Source organism: Zingiber officinale, chromosome 2B (assembly GCF_018446385.1).
Source record: "Zingiber officinale cultivar Zhangliang chromosome 2B, Zo_v1.1, whole genome shotgun sequence".
NCBI lineage: Eukaryota > Viridiplantae > Streptophyta > Magnoliopsida > Zingiberales > Zingiberaceae > Zingiber > Zingiber officinale.
In genome coordinates this window covers 31668598-31689164 of record NC_055989.1, presented here as the reverse complement: position 1 = coordinate 31689164, position 20567 = coordinate 31668598, and the positions used below count along the sequence as shown (strand labels likewise).

Genomic DNA, 20567 nt, shown 5'->3' with positions numbered 1-20567 from the left:
CTCCTATGGATTGGATCACACTCCTAGGATTTATTAGGTTGCATGCTCGGATACTAACAATGAAACAATATCAATTTAAGGGATGGTTAACAAAATAACTAAGACATTTGCTTTATATCATTATTCGGTTCAATTCAAACATGTGAAGGCAGATTTAGCCTTTTAATTTGGGCAGACGGTTGAGATAGTTAGGATTGTTGATGGATCAAACCTGAAAAAGTTTCACATTTAGTTTGGTTTAATTTTTTTTTTAGATAACATCAAATATCTAATTCTTTGTACTAAGTAATTTAAAAAAATATATATATCCGTTATCTTAGCGACCTCCCTAGTATCGGCCCCATGGATATGGAGGGAGGTTCATACAGGTACACAGGCCATAGGCGCATGACGGGGTAAACCCCAGGTCGTTAGTTCTTGAGAATCGACCCCTGACCATTACGCTAGAGATACCATACGTCAACCGTCTGCGCTACGCCCTGAGGACATACTAAGTAATTTTAAAGATAGTGATTCAGTTGTAAAAATTTTTCTATCTATTATTAAGATAAATTTAAAAAGTTTTCATAACAAGTAACGTAACATATTAACATTCTAAATATATCATCTTACTAGTGAAAAATGCTCTAAAATAGATAATAATTGAGAATCAAATCGTAAATATTTGGGAGAATATATGAACACACCATAGTCTGGAAGATAAAAGTTTATCTATATTTGTTCAATATACACGTAATCAATCAAATAAAATAAATTTAAACAATTTATGAAATTAAATGAATAAACTTTTATATATATATATATATTCAATTTATTAATATTTATTAATAAAAATTATAAATTATTTGTCAATGATGTTCATTAATAATATTTAATGCTCATCACGATCTTATTAACCTAATAAATAAATAAATAAACTATTAAACTAAACAAATAAGTTTGCCATATCAAGCACACTAATGAATTAAATAAATATAAATTTCTAAAAAAATTTAAATAATCATAAAATTTAAATTGAAAATTCAAAATTATAATATCACTATCCTTAGGGATGACCGGTTCGACCCTATAAAAGTTTCTCACCGACCGTCAGGATAAATCAGGAAGTACACACGGAGATCAGCCTGGAAGCCCAGTTGCACCCCTCCTCCCATTTGGAAGAAAAATTCCTACAAATACGTCATATATGGAGATCGAACCGTGAGTGATTGGGTGACAACCTGGATGTCCTACCCATAGCCTCGGGGATAAAAAAATGATAATCCCAGTTAGCCTCATTGACTATCCCTGGGGTGATCAACCCGGACTTACGAAAATTTTCCACCAATCACCAGAATAAATCGAGAAGTGCATGCGACGGTCAATCCAGAAACCCAGCATCATTTAGTTACACTCCTCATTTGAAGAAAAAAATTCCTATAAATATGTAGTAACTAGGAATTGAACTATAAATACTTAGATGACAATATAAATACGGTAAATTAGAGAAAAATCCCTAATCATAATCACAACTTTGCATATAGTCACCAATCATAAAAAAATTTATTTTCACTCCCTATATAGAATGTACTGAATCATAGAAAATATACTAGATTCTAATTTAATATACTTAATTTAAGAGGAATTATATTGATTTTTGGACTTTTTATACCTAAAAATATCATGGGCAATTAGGTAAATATGTTTTATTTTAATTTAATATATTGAATTTAAGAGATATTATATTGATTTTAGGACTTTTTATACCTAAAAGTATCATAGATAGTTAGATAAATATATTTAACTAGTGAGTGAAAATAAAAATTTTTATAGATGAAGACTACGTACAAAGATTTATTTACCAATAGGACTACGTACCAATTTTCCCTTTTAAAAAAACGGTACCCTTCTTTTAAGTTAAATGAATAATTTGGGAAATTGCAGTTGAAATTAACAAGCAAATCCTCTCACGATGATAAAATTCTGACCCTAGATCCTCCACGCATGAGCTGCCGCTTCTGTATTCGTTGCATTTCCATCTTCCTCACTCCAGTCCGGATTTCTTCCACATAGCCGCCGATTCAACCCAGCCTGTTCCTCTTTGTTCTCAGTCTCACCGGCGACAGCGACCACCACCTCAACGCCGTCTCCATCACCTACAGCCCTTCAGACATCCTCGCGAAACCTCATCGGGCAGACTGCCCACCGCCGCTCGCTGCGTCGCTACCTGAGCAGGGCAGAGGCGGCGGGCTACCACCGCAAGACCATGTCTTTTCCAGACATTTAGAAACTCTAGCGTATCTCCGAAGAAGGCGAGCAACAAGTAACCGAGAGAAAGAGAAAAAGACAATATGCTAACTTCTTACTTCACACTTCGCCGCTTCTTCTGTTGCCGCGCTTCTTTCGAAGCCACTGCTTTCACCGCCCCGAAGAAGAACCTTGTCTTCTTGGGCTCTCCTCAGGTGGCCCCTGCTTTCCTATTTTTTTCTTCTAAATAAAAAAAAAGTCATTTTGGGGGTTATTTAGTTCACCGCTTCTGGTTTGAAAACGATACTCTAATGCAGGTGTGTGTTTCTGTTCTAGATGCACTACTTGATGCCTCTAAAGATCCGAGTTCAAACTTTCAGGTAATTGAACAACCCGGGAAAGTATCAGCTTGTATCTGTGATTGCTTGTGATTCTGTCATTATTTCCATCCTTTTAAATTTTATGCGAAAGAAGTTTTGATTTGAAGGACAACATGTTATTTTACTTTGTGGTATTTTATCATAAACTTTGCTCATGGCGAATAAACTCCATTATGGACAGTATCAAGCCTAGATAAAAGAGGAGGGGGTTGTGTTACGATGCTAGCGAACATTAAAACATAGGCAAATATTATGTATGGATTCATCAAACTATTGTACTAATACTATGTTGTTTACGGAAGGAATGTAAGGTCCAATGTAATGTTTTGGTAAGGATTGCTACATTTGTATGAGAACTCTAGCATAATGTTAAATATGCAAGCACATCCTAGGTTGGATAAAAATATATATTATATGAATATTCATTGTCTTATATTTGGAATGTGGAATGTAGGAGCAGTCATTGACAAAATAATAAAGATAGTAGATATGATGATTAGGAGAATAAATAATATTTTATATTTACAAGAGATAAAATGGATAAGGGAGAAGTCAAAAGATGATAGAGAACTTATGATTTAAGTTATGGTACATAAGAAAGAATAAAACGAGAAATGAAATAGGTATTGTTGTAGATAGGTCGTTAATGAACGAAGTAGTATGTGTAGTTAGGAAGAGAGATAGATTATAGCTTTAAATATAGTGGTAGTAAAAGAAACAATTAATAGTATATATGTACATTAAGTAAGATTAGATAAAGATATCAAATATATGTTTTAGGAAGACCTAGATGTGGTGCTATAAAATATTCTGATAAATAAAATGATTTTAATAGGAGATCTAAATGGACACGTAAGAGTAATAAATAAGAAAAAGAAATAGGATATGGTGCATGAGGGCTATGGTTTTGGGAAAAAAATGAAAAAAGGAAAGCTATTTTGGATTTCACAATAACTTATGAACTTATAATAGTTATGTTTTTCAAGAAGAGAGAAGAACACCTAGTTACTTTTAAAAGTGAGAATAATTAGACGTAAATTGACTTTATTATGGTTAGAAAGAGGTATAAAAAATTTATAAAGATTGTAAGGTCATAGCTAGAGAAAACTTAACCAACCAACATAGATTAATAATGTTAGATATGCACAACATAATATTAGTAGAATGAAAATGTGCATGAATCTTAGGATTAAATGATGAAAAATAAAATATCTTTAAGTAAAGGGTAGGAGCACAAGTATTGGGAGAAATATATGACGACTCGAATATAATATAAGATAAGATGACGCTAAATTTAAAAGCGGTGGCTAAGAGCGTACTTAGTGAGTCAAGAGGATGTAAGTACCGGGGGGTTTTGATGTGATCAACCAAGTCAAGTTAGGCTCTGCGTATTTGATGCTTTGCGTCAGAGTGTGCAGGGACTTAGGAACGCAAGAAGTCGAGCAGAAGACGCGACGAACGAGAAGGATGACACGAGAATCGAGTCGACGAGCTCGATACATTTGAGGGATGAGAAGCTGTGGAAGAGTATGCCGGTGGAGCACGTTCGGAGAAGAAGCCAACTGGAGAAGGCACCGGACAGTCAGCATTGGGTTAATTGGTCTAGGCGCTCGGACCACCAGGGTGCCGAACAGGCGCCTTGTCGCAGCGGATCACTTTTTGGGTCCACGTCAGCAACGGTCCAGGGGCATGGACATAGTCCAGGGGCATGGACATAGTCCAAGCGCTCAGACATGAAAAAATTCTATCTTCCAGCCGCTGCGAAGCCGTTGCGTGGAGATAGGGTTTGCCTCGTTGGAGCACCTGGATCACCATCCAGGCGCCCGGAGTCCGCTACATCAACAACAGATAAACTTGACCAGAGTACTATAAATAGAGCCCTAGATCACTTAGTTGGAAAACAACACTTGTATTCGAATCTTTTGTTTACTTATTTCATATTCTGAGCTGTAAGTCATCGTACGGGGATTCTTTGCTTTCGAGAATTTGCTTGAAGAAGGAGTTCTGATAGTGCGCGTCATTTATCTTGGATTAGCAACATCCCTGGTTGCAAATTAAGTAAATCCGATAGCCTCATTTAATTTTTATGCAATTTATTTCTATTTACTAGCAAGTGTTTATTAATCAAAGTCAAAAGTTTTTGAGAAGGGTATTTTTGTCATTTCAAGCAATTCATCCCCTCTTGTCGCCGCACGAGACCAACAATTAGTATCAGAGCGAGGACACTTCATAAGGACTAACTGCCGACCGAAGCACATGAGAAATGACCGGACCAAGCATCTACTTGCTTAACTTCGAGGGAGGAGTTCATGACATGGAAAAAGAAAGTGGAGATATTTTTTAAAACAGATTTTGATTTATTATTAATAATGAAATATGATTTTGTAGCACATAAAGATAGGAGCCGATAAAGAAGAATACCTGGGGATAAAAAAAAAGCAAGCTGACTTCGTAGCAAATGACAATGTAGAATTCCATCTACTAAGCGTTCTACCACCATAAGAAGTCAATCGGATTAGAGCCTACAAGTCAGCCAAAGAACTCTAGGAGCAATTCCTGGAGTTGCACAAAGGGACCTCGGAGGCCAAACTCGCAAAGGGAGATATGCTCCGGAACCAACTTAGCAACCTCAAAATGGAAGAAGGTGAAACAGTTACCCATCTACACTCAAGGATCAAGGAGTTGATCACCGGACTCACAAATCTCGGAGAAATGGTAACAAACCGAGATTCATTAAGGTACACTTTAAATGCATTTCCGAGAACATCTGAGTGGACATCCATAGTTGACTCCTTTTATATCTCTAAGAACCTTGAGGCGAGTACATTAGAAAATCTATTTTCTACTTTTGAACTTCATGAATCGAAATGTGCAGACTTAAAAAATAAAGAAGAAAAGATAGCTCAAAACCTAACATTGAAAGCTAACCAGATTCAGACACATCACTCAACGAAGATGAAGCTGCATTTATGGTAAGAAAGTTTGGTAAATTCCTTAAGTTTAACTTTTAGCAAGTCGCAGGCTAATAAACTTTCACGAAGCAAATGAAAGGTGTGGTGCTATAACGGTCAAGAAGAAGAGCACTTCAAGGACCTCCCCAAAACTAAAGGAGAAAGATAAGAACAAAAGGCCAACGCGAACGAAGCACAAAAATCTAAAGGCGACGTGAGACAAATCGTCATCATCAGAGGCAGAAATTGAAGCCCATGCTAAACTTACACTTATGGCAAGTCACTAAGAAGTAAACGATGAAGCAAGTTCATCCGAAATGAGCATCGAGAGTATCGATGAAGGGGGAGCTAAAGAAGAAAGCGGTGACAAAGGGGTAGTGTTGAACAACGAAATCAATACGGTTAGTAAGGTACGCACTCTACCTCCCGATTAGTTGTATAAATTTGTCAAATTACTCTCTAGAAGTTCTTGTAAAATAGAAACAAAGAATGCACAACTAGAAAAGGAAAATTTCGAATTAAAAGTCATTTTAGCAAAATCATGTCCACTGGAATAATTGGATAGAGTCGAAAATGAAAATGAAAAATTAAAAGAACAATAGAATTATTGAAAAAGAATGATGCATGCTTAAATTCAAGTTCTTTTCAAAATTTAAATTTTAGAAATTATGGTAGGCTTAATTGGTATTTTATATACCATAAGGGTCAACTTGTAAAGATATCACAAAAATTTATTCCTAAAAAATATCTTGTTAATCCAATAGGTAGGAACCTATATTGGGTTCCAAAATCATGTCTAATTTAAATTTTTTAATTGATTTACTAGATTAGAATTGCTTTATTTAGAAAATTTTGTTTTGCAAACTTACTGTAAGTATTTTTTCTTCAAAATTTGTATAGTCACAAAACAACAAATTCTCAGTTAGAATAAATAATTTTAAAATTTTCTGATCATTAATTAATTTTCTATGAATTTTTTGTCAAAATGTTAATTTTTAATATTAAAATTTTTCCAAAAGTAAATTTTCGAAAATTTAATTTTTCTACAGATATACTTTTTGTTTTACATACTTAAAAAAGTTACAAGATTTTTTAAGCTCAAAATCTATTTTTAAAATATTTTCCTTTGTAATTACATCTTTCTGCATAAAATAATTAATTTTCGCTAATATTAATGTTATTTTTTTTGCAAACTTTATCTCAACATTGGATAAGCATGTTTAACAGTGACAAATTTTCAAAGATTAAAAATAATTTTAAAAATTATTTCTTCAAAAACTTGTTTTTAAATTGTAAAAATTTAGATTTTCGAAAATTAATTTCCATAAATTTTCTAAATGTTAGTCACTTTTATATAACCCTTGGAAATTTTCCACAATTTTTTTGATGATTACCCCTATTTTTAATGTGATCAAGGGGGAGAAATAAGATTAAGTCAAGGGGAGGAATAATTTTTTCCAATTTATTGCATTGCATTTAATGATACATATTTATTAATTGCATTTCATTTAATTTTGCATAATTATGTATTTTACTCTTATTTTATTGTTTTAGTTTAACCTTAACTTAACTTGGGTTTATCCATATCAAAAAGGGGGAGATTGTAAGTACCCGGGATTTTGATATGATCAACCAAGTCAAGTTAGGCTCTGCGTATTTGATCAGGCGGGATCCTCTGGTCCGCAATATGCGGACCAGAGGATGGTCCATTATTTGTGATTGATGGATTATGATGGACCCATCATTTAAGTGATGGGGTCCATCAAAATGAACCAATCCACAAAATGGACCATCCTCTAGTTTGCAAATTGCGGACCAGAGTGTCCGTGCTCACTCGTATTTGATGCTTTGTGTCTGAGTGTGCAAGGACTTAGGAACGCAAGAAGTCGACCAGAAGACACGGCCGACGAGAAGGATGACACGAGAATCGAGTCAACGGACTCGGTGCATCCGAGGGACAAGAAGCTGCGGAAGAGTACGCCGATGGAGCGAAAATGACGCACGCGACGCTTCCGAGGGACGAGAAGCTGGAGCTGAAGACTTCTCGAGGAGAGAAGGCTGAAGCTGGGTTCGGGTGTGCTTAACTCTGGAAAGCCGGAGCATTACCCAAGCGACTGGAGAAGAAGCCAGCAACTGGAGAAGGCGCTGGAGCACTTGGTTGATTGGTTTGGGCGCCCGAACCACTAGGGTGCTAAACAGGCGTCTCGTCGTAGTGTATCACTTTTTGGGTTCATGTCAGCAACGATCCATGCGCACGAACATGGTCCAGGCATTTAAACGTGAAAATTTCTATCTTTCAGTCAGTGCGTGGAGATAGGTTTGCCTCGCTAGAGGCGCCTGGATCACCATCCAGGCGCCTAGATCACCATCCAGGGGCCCAGAGTCCACCACATCAGCAACGGATAAAACTTTACCAAAGCATTATAAATAGAGCCCGGGATCACTTAGTTGAAAACAATACTTGTATTCAAATCTTTTGTTTATTGTTTTCATTTTTTAAGCCGTAAGTCATTGGACAGGGCTTCTCTGCTTCCGAGAATTTGCTTGAAGAAGGAGTTCTGATAGTGCGCGTCATTTGTTTTGGATTAACAACCTCTCCGGTTGCAAACTAAGTAAATTCGGTAGTCTTATTTAATTTTTATGCAATTTCTTTCTTTCTTATTAACAAGTGTTTATTAATCAAAGTCGAAAGTTTTTGAAAGATATTTTTGTTATTTTAGGTAATTCATCCTCCTCTCACTGTGGACCAACATCTTTGTGGTGGAATATGGAAGTATAAGAGAAATTAAAGGAAAAAGAACTCCCCAATGGTTACTATACATTTATAAGAACGAAAAAACTTTAAAGAGGTAAAGAAAGGAGTAATTAGAGTCAAGAATAAAACTTTTAAACGCTTGTATTGACAGTTTGATATAAAAACAAGGGGAAAAAGACATTTATAGAATATCTAAAGGTAGAGATAGGAAAATAAGGGATTTTATCCAAATAAAATATATTAAAGATGAATTCAATATGGTATTAGTGAAGGATTAGGAAATAAAAGAGAAGAAGAGTTTGCAAGACTTACACATGATATTCATTCATCTAGAAAAAGCTTATGACAGAGTCTCGAGAGAAATTATATAGATACTTATAGAAAAGAAAGGTGTCAGTATAGCGAATATTAAAATAATGAAGGATACGTATGATAATGTAATGACAAGAGTGAACATTATAAGTGAATTAATTAAAGTGTTTCCTATAAAAATAGAGTTACATCATAAATCAACTCCATATCTTTTCACATTTATAGGAGGATCTATATAGCAGATCCCACTTAGTGTAATAAAGGCATTGTTGTTTTTGTTGTTATCCTATCATATTTGATAAGATCGATCAACTTTTGAGATATACCATTTAGATTTTCTTTTGTTTGTAATTCTCAACCTCCAAGCACTGGTTGATTTAGGCGTAATATCTATTTATTTGTTTAATTGAGGTTAGATCTATTTGATTCAAAGAAAAACTACAAGCCCTGGGTCATCTATATGAGGTTGGCTACATGAATGTTATCCCGCCATTAAGTTCAATGCTTAGGCATTATGTAGAATTGTAAAGGGCCAAATAATGCATGAGGCTCCCACCAAGGCGGATCTAAGCTTAATGTAAATAATAGTGCCTTCCGGTGCAGGAAGATTGCATCCGCATCAAAATGGAGCATTCTTGCTTAGAGTTTCTCTTGTAATCTGTAGTTACTTTGTAAGTTAATTATTTGATCACACTTGTCTTGGAGAAGAAATAAACTCATAATTTCAAAACTATGACTACTGAGTTCTATTATTTTCACAAGTTGATCTATCGCTTGCTAATTCATTACTTTGTTTCACGAGTTCTATTGCTGCTATTATTGGTGAAGATAGTTGATCTGTTGTATGGCCAATGATTAATCATTTCTTTTAGCTTGCAGCAATAGTCACCCAACCACCTTCTGGAAGGGGCAGAGGGAGGAAGCTGATGCCATCTCCTATTGCTCAGCATGCCTTGGACAAAGGATTCCCTCAAGACCTCATACTCACACCACAGAAGGCTGGAGAGGTATTGGCTATATGCAATAATGACTTGATTTCTCTTCATTTGTGATCCATGTCATGATTACTGTGTTTGCATGTATGCAACCTAATACTGGTGGCAAAAGGTGATTCGTTCGCCCCTAGCGTCTCCGTCAGCCCATCCCTTGGCCAACACGGAAGAGATAAATTACGGGTGGCTACCACCCTTGGGCAATGGAATAGTGTATGGGGGAGGGCAGACATAGTCGGGATTTGATCCCCAAACCTTATGGTGGCAACACCACCGTGCATTAGCCAACTGCTCGTCTCAAGGAGACATATGCAACCAACTATGAAGGTGGTCATGCTAAATTGTTGTTTTCAATAGTATGATTTCATTGATTATCAAGGCTTTTAGAAACTCGATTACTTATTTTGGAATTAAGTCAAATTTCTTCTAAGAAGATGGTCATGCTAAACTGATGTTTTCAATAGTATGGTTTCATTGGTTATCATGGCTTTTAGAAAATCTATTACCTATTTTGGAATTAAGTCAAATTTCTTCTAAGATCTTACCCATGCATTGGTAGCTAAAATTATGGTAAACATGAAGAGGGAACAAATGCAGTAAATAAGATTCAGAATTTGGGAAAATATTGTAATTTGATATTATCGTATTGAAATAGAGTTGCATTTTGTCTTTGTAGTCCTTAAGCATGACTAATTCTAAGACAGGTGATTAGGAATGTCTCAGACTAGGTGATATCTAATATTTTTTATTGACACTTCCCCTCAAGCTAAAACATAGATCTTATGTCTGTCCAGTTTATTACTTAAGCTAGAAAAGGTCCCATAAACAAAACATGCACTAGACTTGACAATAATGAATTGAGATCAAATCATTCATACACAATGCGAAACTGAAGAAGTTAATAGAGCATGTAACCTCAATCCTTTTAAGATTAGATCAACATATAGTCAACTATTCCTTTGATTTCAAATTAACACATTAAAAAGAGAGGATGGAAGAGAGAAATGATGAAGAGACATAACTAATCTCTATGCTCTCAGAAGTGATGATTGCATCAACACTCTTGAAGGAGAAGAAAAACACTAGGATCTTGGAGGAAAAAATTATACAACTTACTCTTTGCTGGATGTAGTAAAATGAGAAAGAAACATTTTCTCTATTTTCACTGGAGATGGATAACATAACTTGACGCTTTGTTGGAAGTAGCAAAATGAAAATATAATGTTTTCTCTCTTCATATTTTACTAAAGATAGGAAGTTCAACACTTTAGACTTAAGGATATGAGAATAGGTTATTTTCTCAATTCAAGTCTTTACTTTTAGCTAGCGCATTGCAACTCTTACAAAAAGATGAACAAAGACGGGTTGGGACTTAAGGAAAACTAATATAAATAAATGCACATAAACTCCCCTTGGCGAAATTACTTGAAGAAGATGAGTTTGAAGGAGGCATGGTGTGACCAAGAGATAAGACAATGCTCCAATGTATTTAATTATTTCAAGTATTATTAAGAACTACAAATCTAGGTGAGAGAAGGAAGAAGGGTACAACAACAATAACTAAGTCTTATCCCACTAAGCAGGTTAGTTAAGAGAAGGTAGAAGGGTATTACGGAAAATAATATCCCCTCCACAAGGTTCCTGTACACAAGGTTCATCAGGGTGATCCTAAAAGTAGAAGGGAAGAACACAATCTCATTATAAAAAACATGGGTTATTAGGTTGAAGATGAGTGAGTCTATGAAAAGATGTCAGGAGAAAAGGACAAGACATCAACCAGGATATAATTAGTGGTGAAAATGTTGGATTAGAGATTTCAATGACAAGATATGGATCTAGGAAGGGCTTGATAGAAGATCAACAAAGCAACAACACTTAATAAGTGCCTTCAACTTTGTCATGAGCAAAGGTGACTCACAAAAACTATGTCATAAGGAAGATGAGGGCAGTGGGTCAGAGCAGGAATAGCCAAAGACAAGATTTAAAATTTCCAATCAAGTTGGAATTTCTATCTCGGGGCAGAACAATACAATTTTAATATCATACCGTACTTTTTTTATATTTTAAAATATAAAAGTATATTAATTAAAAAAAATATTTTTGTTAATACTTTATTGCTATAGATGGCCACTATTAATTTTATATTTTGGGTGGGTATTTTTATGTAATTTTATGAAATTTATTTATAATCATTTGGTAAGAATTTGAGCATTAAATATCATTTTTTTATATTGGTATAATAACACCTTAAAGAAAAAAAGAAATTAGATAAGGCAAAATAATTTAAAATTCTATTATGTAATTTTAATTGTTTTGCATAATTATAAACCTTGCCATAGGTAATCCAAAGTACAAATAAAGGAGGGTTGTGTTAGATTACAGCTAGTGTATATCTATTGAACTATTGAATTAATGTGAGGTCTTACTTAGAAGGAAAACGTTGTAGGATCCAACTACAATGCCTTAACAAGGTCCTATATAAGAGTTCTAACATCCTAGGTTAGATAAGAATCTACATTATAAGAATACTAATTATCTGAGTTTTGGAACATGTAACATAGGAATATCACTAGCAAAACAATGGATACGAGAAGAATTAATATATATTTATATGGGACAATATGGGTAGGGGAGAAGGTAAAGCTGATAGTGAACTCAACTTTTAAGTTATAGTATATAGAAAAGAGTAAAACGAGAAATGATGTGAGTATTGTTATAGATAGTTCGTTAAGAGACAAAGTGGTATGAATAGTTAGGAAGGGAGATAGGATTATAGCTCTCCAGATAGTGGTTGCAAAGAAACTATTAATAGATATAACATATATGCACTTCAAGTAGGGTTAGATGAACACACCAAACATAAGTTTTGGTAGGTGATCTAGTATAAATTTTTGTCGACAAATTAGATGATTTTAATAGGAGATCTAGATGAACGTGCATATCAAAAATTAAGGAATATGATAGGATGTATTGGGTTATTATTTTAGAACGAGAAATTAAGAAGGAAAAGTTATATTAGATTTCACACATATGAATTTATAATAGCTAATACATTTTTCAAAAAGAGAGAGCACTAGGTTATGTTTAAAAGTGAAAATAATAAATCGTAAATTGACTTTCTTATGGTTAGAAAGAGGGACAACTTTTTTTTAAAGATTGTAAGTTATCCTTGATGAAAACTTGACTATTCAACATAGGTTAGTAGTGTTAAATATGTGTCCCAAGTCTAGTTTGAGGAAAAATATGCATAACTCATAGGATTAAAAGGTGAAAGTTAAAGAATGGGAAATAAAATATTTTTAAGGAGAGAGTAGAGCAAGTATTAGGAGATATACGTGGTGACTTGAATACGGCATGAAAAAAGATGACATCAAATTTGAAAATGCTGGCCAAGAGGGTGCTTGGTAAGTCAAGAGAATGACACCACCAAATAAAAAATCCTGTTAGTGGAATAAGGAAGTATAGGAGAAAGTGACTATTCACTTATAAGAATGAAGAAAATTTTAAAAAGTATGCAGTAATAATGAAAAAGGCCAAGAAAGAGAAACAAAGGATAAACTTTTGAACATTCATAATGATAGCATGATACAAAAAAGGGGAAAGAGATATTTATAAAATAACTAAAGCGAGATAGAGAAAAATAAGGTATCTTATCCAAATAAGATTCATTAAAAACCAATTTAATAGGGTACTAATGAAGGATGAGGAAATAAAGGAGCGATGGAGAAGATATTTTTTTTATCAATTTTTTAATGAAGGTTTAGGCGATCAACTTAATTTAGAAAATTTAAGTAGGTCAGAGTAGTATAAAAATCTAAAATTTTTACATATAATTTAAATTTTAGAAGTAGAACAAGTGTTGAATGGGATGCACAATAAAAGGCAGTTGGATTGGATGATATTCTAATAGAGATATATAAATGCCAAGGGTATGCAAATACTTGATCAGTGGAGGTTAAGTACTCTACTTCCTTGTATAAAGACAAAGGAGATGCACATAATTGTGCTAATAATAAGGGCATTAAGCTAGTGAGCCATGCTTTGAAACTCTAGAAAAGAGTGATAATAAAAAGTTAGATTCATGCCTAAAAAATTGACAATAGAAGGTATGTATCTTCTCATACAATTATTAGAACTTGCACATAGTATAACCTAGAAAATGATTATGACAAGTCTTGAGAAAATTTGAAACAATAAAGGATACATACGAGGATATAATGATAAGAGTGAAGACTCCAAACAAATTAATTGAAGTGTTTCCTATAAAGACGGGGTCCATACCTTTTTACATTAGTCATATTAGTCATGATGAATTCGTTGAACACATCCAACCCATACTACCATGTTGCATGATGTTTACAAATATTGTTTTGATCAATGAAATACGTGAATGAGTAAATACTAAACTCGAATCTTAGAGGAAAATACTAGAGTTTTAGGGTTAATAGAATAAAGATAGAATGCATTTAAGTTTAGTAGTAGTAAGTGTATTAAGACAATTGTCAAGATAGAAGATGACAAACTACTTATAACTGAAAACTTTAAGTATCTAGGATCCTTTTTATAAAAGGATACAGAGGTCAATAAAGGATGTTTTACATAGGCATTAAACCTTTAAGGAAAGTTTTACAAAATAACTAAGTTAGAACTTTTATTTTATATGAAGTTGAATCTTGGGTTATAAACGAAGCACACAAGAATAAGATAGGAGTCCTAGAGATGTAGATGTTAAGGTGAATATGCGGACATGTGAGGTTGGACATATAAGAAATGAAAATATTAGAGAGAAACTTGGGGTTCCACTTATTGAGGGAAAATTTCAAGATGCATTTAAGATAGTATGGAGATGTACTTAAATGACAAATAAATGTCCCAATTAAGTGATGTGAAATCATGATAAATATGCACATTAATCGAGGAAGATAGAAACCAAAGAAGATTTATTTAGCTAAAATAGGATAAAATTTATTTAAATATAAATGATGATATAATAAGGTATCAATCGCAAATCCCAATAGTGTAGGAGGACCTATATAGTGGACCTTACTTAGTGGAATAAAAGCTTGTTATTGTTGTATGTAATTATAATTATTATAGTGCAGAATAAAAAGGTTCATTTTTTTTTAAATTTGAAACCTAGAATATTATATTTAGGTCTAAATTATATTTCAATTTTTATCAAATAATTTTCTTAATTTATAATTATGATTTAAAAAAAATAAATATATGAAATATGATTACTCTATTGAATTAAATTTGAAGATTTTATATTTAAGATTTTTTTTTGATAAAATCACATTTAAATTTGAAAATAGTTCTTAAAATAAAATGTTACAAAACATAGAACACAAAAGAATCACTACCGAGATAAATTTTATTTAAATTTTTTATGTTTGAATTTTTTTAAAAAAATTTTAAGCTAAAGGAAAGTAGTATTTTTGTGTTTAATAATAAGTTTAGGGTTAAATGAAATTTATATATAGATATGGTGATTAGGATCAAGTGAGTCCTCCCTTCCACACATGCCTATGGATGAAGGCAACATGTGCACGAGCGAAGGCAATGCTGGTGTGTAGGTGGCGGAAAAGCCTTGTGGATCATTGAGTTCCATGAAGACTCATAGTCAAGTAGTTGCTGTGAAGGAAAGAAAATCTGGTTGCTTGGAAGCATCATGTGCTCATGTTCATGGAGGAGGCAATAGGCGCAAAATACATTTGTGGCAGGGTTCCATGCAAGAGACAAGGGAATATAGAGAGAAAAAAGGATGACTTGGATGATGGGAGGCCTCTAATAATGGTGGTAGTCACTGATCTCCTTCTAAGGGACTAGTAAGTTCTAATCCTAGAAAAGCACCATGATATTGTATGTAATTTTGGAAAGCATGCTGTATTATGATGATGTTGCATTGAAATAGAGTTGCAACTCTATAGTTCTTAAATCTGACTAATACTATTTAAAACATAGGCATAAGGTCGGATATGTCTTGCCTAGAATAATATCTAATATTTTTTTACCTAGCACAAGTTTGTAGTTTCCATTGTGCCAATGTTTTGATGTCCAATTTGAATAGGATGGCTCAAATGTCAATGGGCATATGTCAGTACAAGGTGGTGCTGATCGACACCAATCATGAGGAGAACAGAGAAAAACTGTTTAGATCAAGAGAATGATAAGGGGGAAGCTGAGAGGAAATTGTTTAGATCAAGGAAAGGAAGATGATGACAAGCTTATGTTGGAATTATTACTGACTTTCAAATCGCTCATATGTTATTTGTGCCTATGTTGGTTATAATTGGCAATTGGGGGATTTTTTGGACTTGCAAACAATGTGGCATTTAAAACACTGGTTGTAAATTGAGATAATTTGACCATTCTTTTTTCTCAATCATGAATTTGGAAGTTTTGGTTACCCCAGATTTTGCATAAGCTTCAACGTGCATAGAATGTTTACTCAATATATATGTCGAGCAAATCGTGCTTGTTTTCTTCCTTTCTTATTGAGTAAAATTTCCATTCCATTATTGCTTTAGCTGTGGCAGTAAAACTTCTCTTATACATAGGTATTTACACCAATTTTACACATATTCTTGATTGTTTTGCATTTATAAAAGTGGGCATTTTATAAATGCTCTGCATTTTTTTTTTTCATGTAGGATAATTTCTTGGCTGATTTAAGGTCTATAAGTCCTGAACTTTGTGTTACTGCAGCATATGGAAATATATTACCTAAAAAGTTTCTGGAAATCCCACCATGTGGTAAGTAAATAATTTTAGTTACTGGATTGTTTTGAGTCTGTTTTCTTTGATTTTTCCTAATGTACTATTTCATAAATCATAAAAATTCTGATACTGTTTGGTTTACAAAATTTTATAATTCTAATTATTAGGGAATCCATCTAGTTATTAGGGGATCCATGGGAACATTACAAATCTACGTTTTGAATATAACTCCCAAATAATAAGGTTCTGGGTGGAATTTCACAATCCAGTCAGTTGGGATATTTAAATTCTACTCGATCACAATTCTCGTTAACTTATAGCCATCAGTTTGATGCCACATACAACCAAGTTTTGTCCACATTTTTATTGTCACATGCCACTTGGGTTCAGTTCACTTTACTCAATGTGCATGATTTAGAGTAATGTCAGGAAAAAGAGACTTAACTAAACCACATTACCTCAACCTCAAATGAGAAATCATATCCAAAGGTTTGGCCAACTTGATAGCCGGCCTGCAATTAGAAACCAAGAAATAATAACAATTAAGTGAACAATAGGTCAAGGATAGCTGCACGAATTAGAATGCTTAGATAAGAATGTCAATTAAGATTAACAAGCTTTATGAATAATTTACCAACCTTAAATTATCATCAATTATCCATATTTAAGACATCATCATTTAGCAACCAATAAGTTATCTCCCATTTAACAACCTTTGTTTACAATTTATCTCTCTTTATTAAGGTGAAACACTATAAGCATATTCACTGACCTCAAAGGTATCATCTAATGCATTAGTTGATGCTTCTAAGTTGGAACATATCTATAAATGGGTTGGCGTCCTCAACTAATGTGGTAATAGGCTGAAGTACCAACCACAAGCATGTCAGATGAAGCCCTTACAAAAATATAGAAATGAGATGAAGCTCCCACTAATGTGTCTATGGGCCAAATCGCAAGCGCAAGAGTCAAAGTGCCATATCACATAGCTTGCCTAAAGTTTTCATCATTTCCATTCATTTATTGTTGTATATTTATTCTTGTAAAATCACCAATGTGTAAACTTTACCATTTACAGTTAGTTTTAACCAATTTATTCTAGGTTCATTCAACAAGTATCCTTAGGAATTTCCATCCAAGATTCTACATGAAAGATAAAGCAACTAATTGGACAAGTTACTAAAGATGAGAGATATTTGGACCATTTCAGAATACATCCTAATATCCTGCTTCTTCAATCAGCAATGTAGCAGATCAATATCAAGATAAAGGAGATTCACCAATTATTATTCACCCATTATTTCCTACACTTCAGTTCACTCATTTCAACCTTTAAAACATCCTTTTGTTCTCCTTCTAAAAATAGAACAGCAGCTTTAAATCCATAATAACCTTATGTTCCATGATTTATTCTAGAGAGAAAATAAGCAAGAAAACACCCATCTTCATCATGAGTCCTCTGATTCAATGGTCAGGTTAATGATGTGTGAGTCTATGCACAACTGTGAGAAGATAATGCAATAGACAGATATTAGTCAGGTTCTGTGCATTTCTTTCATCAGATATTTTGGCTGATTTGATTTAGTTACCTGCCTGTTCTATTTTAATCTATCTTCACTGTACGGTAGATATAGATAAGTATATGTCTTTGTAAATTGATAGTTTTTGAGTTAATTCAGTTTCGAGGAAAGCAATATCTAGAGTGCACTTCCCTAGACTTTTTGCTACATGCTCTTGATGTTTCCCTTGAGCAGGTTTGTGAAGTGTATTACTTTGGCTTACATGTTTAATATTCTGTTTTGATTGTGTAGGTACTGTTAATATACACCCAAGTCTGTTGCCCCTCTACCGTGGTGCTGCTCCTGTTCAAAGAGCTTTGCAGGTTAGCTTATCCCATCTGTGTTGTTGTCACTTTCTACGTGCGAGTACCAATATATTGTTTGTTTGTTAATAGGATGGTGTCACTGAAACAGGAGTTTCACTTGCATATACTGTCCGAGCTCTGGATTCTGGGCCAATTATTGCTAGTGAAAAAGTGCCTGTTGATGATATTATTAAGGTATTCTTTTGTCACTGGCCCTTTGAGTTGCACAAAAACTTAATGCTACTATTTTATTCATGCCTTTAGCAGTTGCAATATCTTTCATTATTAGGCAGAAGCTTTTGAAGTCATTAATATGAATGATTTGCATTTGACTCTTGATGATTTTTAATATTCTGGAAAGGTGCACATACACTTTCCTGGTTAACATTTCAATTTGGTCCTTTTTTTATTTGTATTCTATATAAATATATATTTTATCCATATCCTTATCTCTCAAAAATACTTAAACATAAAGGCAGAAATAACAGTTGGCTTAACAAGCTGAAGCTTCTTAACTCCCTGAACATGGAACAACAAGGGACCAAGTTCTCAACTCTTTCTTTTCATAAAATGCTGAAATGTGTGAGACATGAGAGTTCTGTAGGTTTTAGTGTGACTTTTTGAAAGGAGGGAGAGGGAGGAGGGTTGAATAGACGGCATACTCAAATTCTTTGATTCTCATACAAAACACAAACAAAGACAATGAATCAATAGTGTAACTGTTTCTGTGTGTGTTCTCGGTTGATCGAGTCCAGAGTATGTGCGCAGTGGAAATAGAATGAATACAAAAAGAAGACAAACACATGATATAACTTGGTTCTTAGATCTCTATGGGATATGATGCATTTGGTGTGTCGTTCCTTAATATATTTCAATAACCCACCCCTTCATTAGGAGGTAATGAGATAAACTTTTACAAACAACGATAACACCTTACCCAACCTTCAGGAGTACACAATATATCAGAAGCTTGAATTTTAACAGGGATTTCACTCAAATAAATCCTCACCTCTTCTTAAAAATGAAAGAGGAACTTGGGAATAGATTAATTAAGAAGAGCTTGATAATTGAAGCCTTTTAATCATATTCTACTAGCTCTTAAATTCTTTTGGCCACTTGTATCACACAATTTTTTTTTAGATGTTTACAATAAATTCTTAGTGCCCAAAAGCTTTCCAAGTGGTTATACTTATATACAAAGCCCTCTAATGTATCACTTCTTGTTATCTCTAGACAACTTGAAAAAGCCTCTAGTCAATCAGATACAACCAAATGACCGTTGGATAACAACTGCTATATTGCCACTCGGTTGGAAAGGATCTTTAGTTGACTCCTTAAGCCTCTAGTTGATTGGACAATCCTTCCAGTTGGCTATTGCTCAAATAGAACCATTTTATTTACTCAAATCCTATGCCTAGCCAACTGATCAGTTGATTGACATATTGTGTGGATTGAAAATCACCTCTAGTCGAACTGAGCAATTCCTCTATACTTAGCTAGCACACCATCATGAGCCTACGCAAAAGTTGACATTCATCCGGTTCACAAAATATCACGTAGGAGTATATCTCAAAGTCGAAACTTCACAACCATTTAGCCCTAGGTAGCTCACCCACTACCAAGGTAATCACAACATTATTACAATAATGCTACATGCCCAAAGACAAAAATCAAAGATTTCAATCATTCAACATTATTATCTCATGACTCTCATACCTTTGGGTCTTTAGCTCCCCAACTCCATCAATCTCTTCCCCAACTTCAGTGCAACAATTGGATCCAAGCAGCATCTTGATCAGATCCAATTTTTGAGCCATGAGCTCTTCCCCGAGCTTCCATGCACCAATTTGATCCAAGCTAAACTCTTGAGCACATAATCTCCATATCCACAATTCTATACTATTGAGTCTATCCAGGCCTCCAACCCCCTCGAACACACAATCTCCATACTCATACATGATCTCCATACTCAAATACATACTTGAATACACAATCTCCATACTCAAATACACGATCTCCATGATCATCATGTCTATAAGCTCTACTTGATTTAGGCCTCTAGCCTCTAGGCCTTGAGTCCATGATTTGCATGATTACTATATGCATAACCTAGTATTGGAACACTTGATGCACATATTAAATCAAATAACACAACTAATTTTAACCATATCCTCAACATATTAAAATAATATGTTCCCATTCATAAAGCACAAGTTGTTTCTCCTCCAACAAGTTCAATGTTGTCTGTGTATAAATCCTTTGTTTTTATTGTGTGCAAAAAAGGCAAAAAAAAAAAAAAAATGAAGAAGGCATCTTCTCAATTGGAGATGTCTACAATTTCGTGAAAACTTGCATCGAACCAATGTT

At 34.0% G+C, this 20567-nt stretch overlaps 1 protein-coding gene across 6 annotated transcripts in view; it reads left to right on the top strand.

The window, feature by feature from the left end:
• Positions 1–1951: 1951 nt before the first annotated feature.
• Positions 1952–20567, top strand: part of LOC122045562 (methionyl-tRNA formyltransferase-like) — a 42454-nt gene continuing 23838 nt past the window's right edge. The window contains exons 1-8 of one of the 6 annotated variants that reach the window (XM_042605835.1): positions 2368–2441; positions 2544–2606; positions 4775–5578; positions 5658–5967; positions 9497–9631; positions 16270–16372; positions 18148–18218; positions 18291–18395. In XM_042605835.1, the coding sequence (XP_042461769.1) occupies positions 5875–5967; positions 9497–9631; positions 16270–16372; positions 18148–18218; positions 18291–18395 (507 nt within the window). In that variant the 5' untranslated portion in view covers positions 2368–2441; positions 2544–2606; positions 4775–5578; positions 5658–5874. Of the gene's footprint in view, positions 2442–2543; positions 2607–4774; positions 5579–5657; positions 5968–9496; positions 9632–16269; positions 16373–18147; positions 18219–18290; positions 18396–20567 lie in introns of those variants that run through there. The other 5 variants (XM_042605836.1, XM_042605837.1, XM_042605839.1 and 2 more) reach the window with 5 other exon arrangements.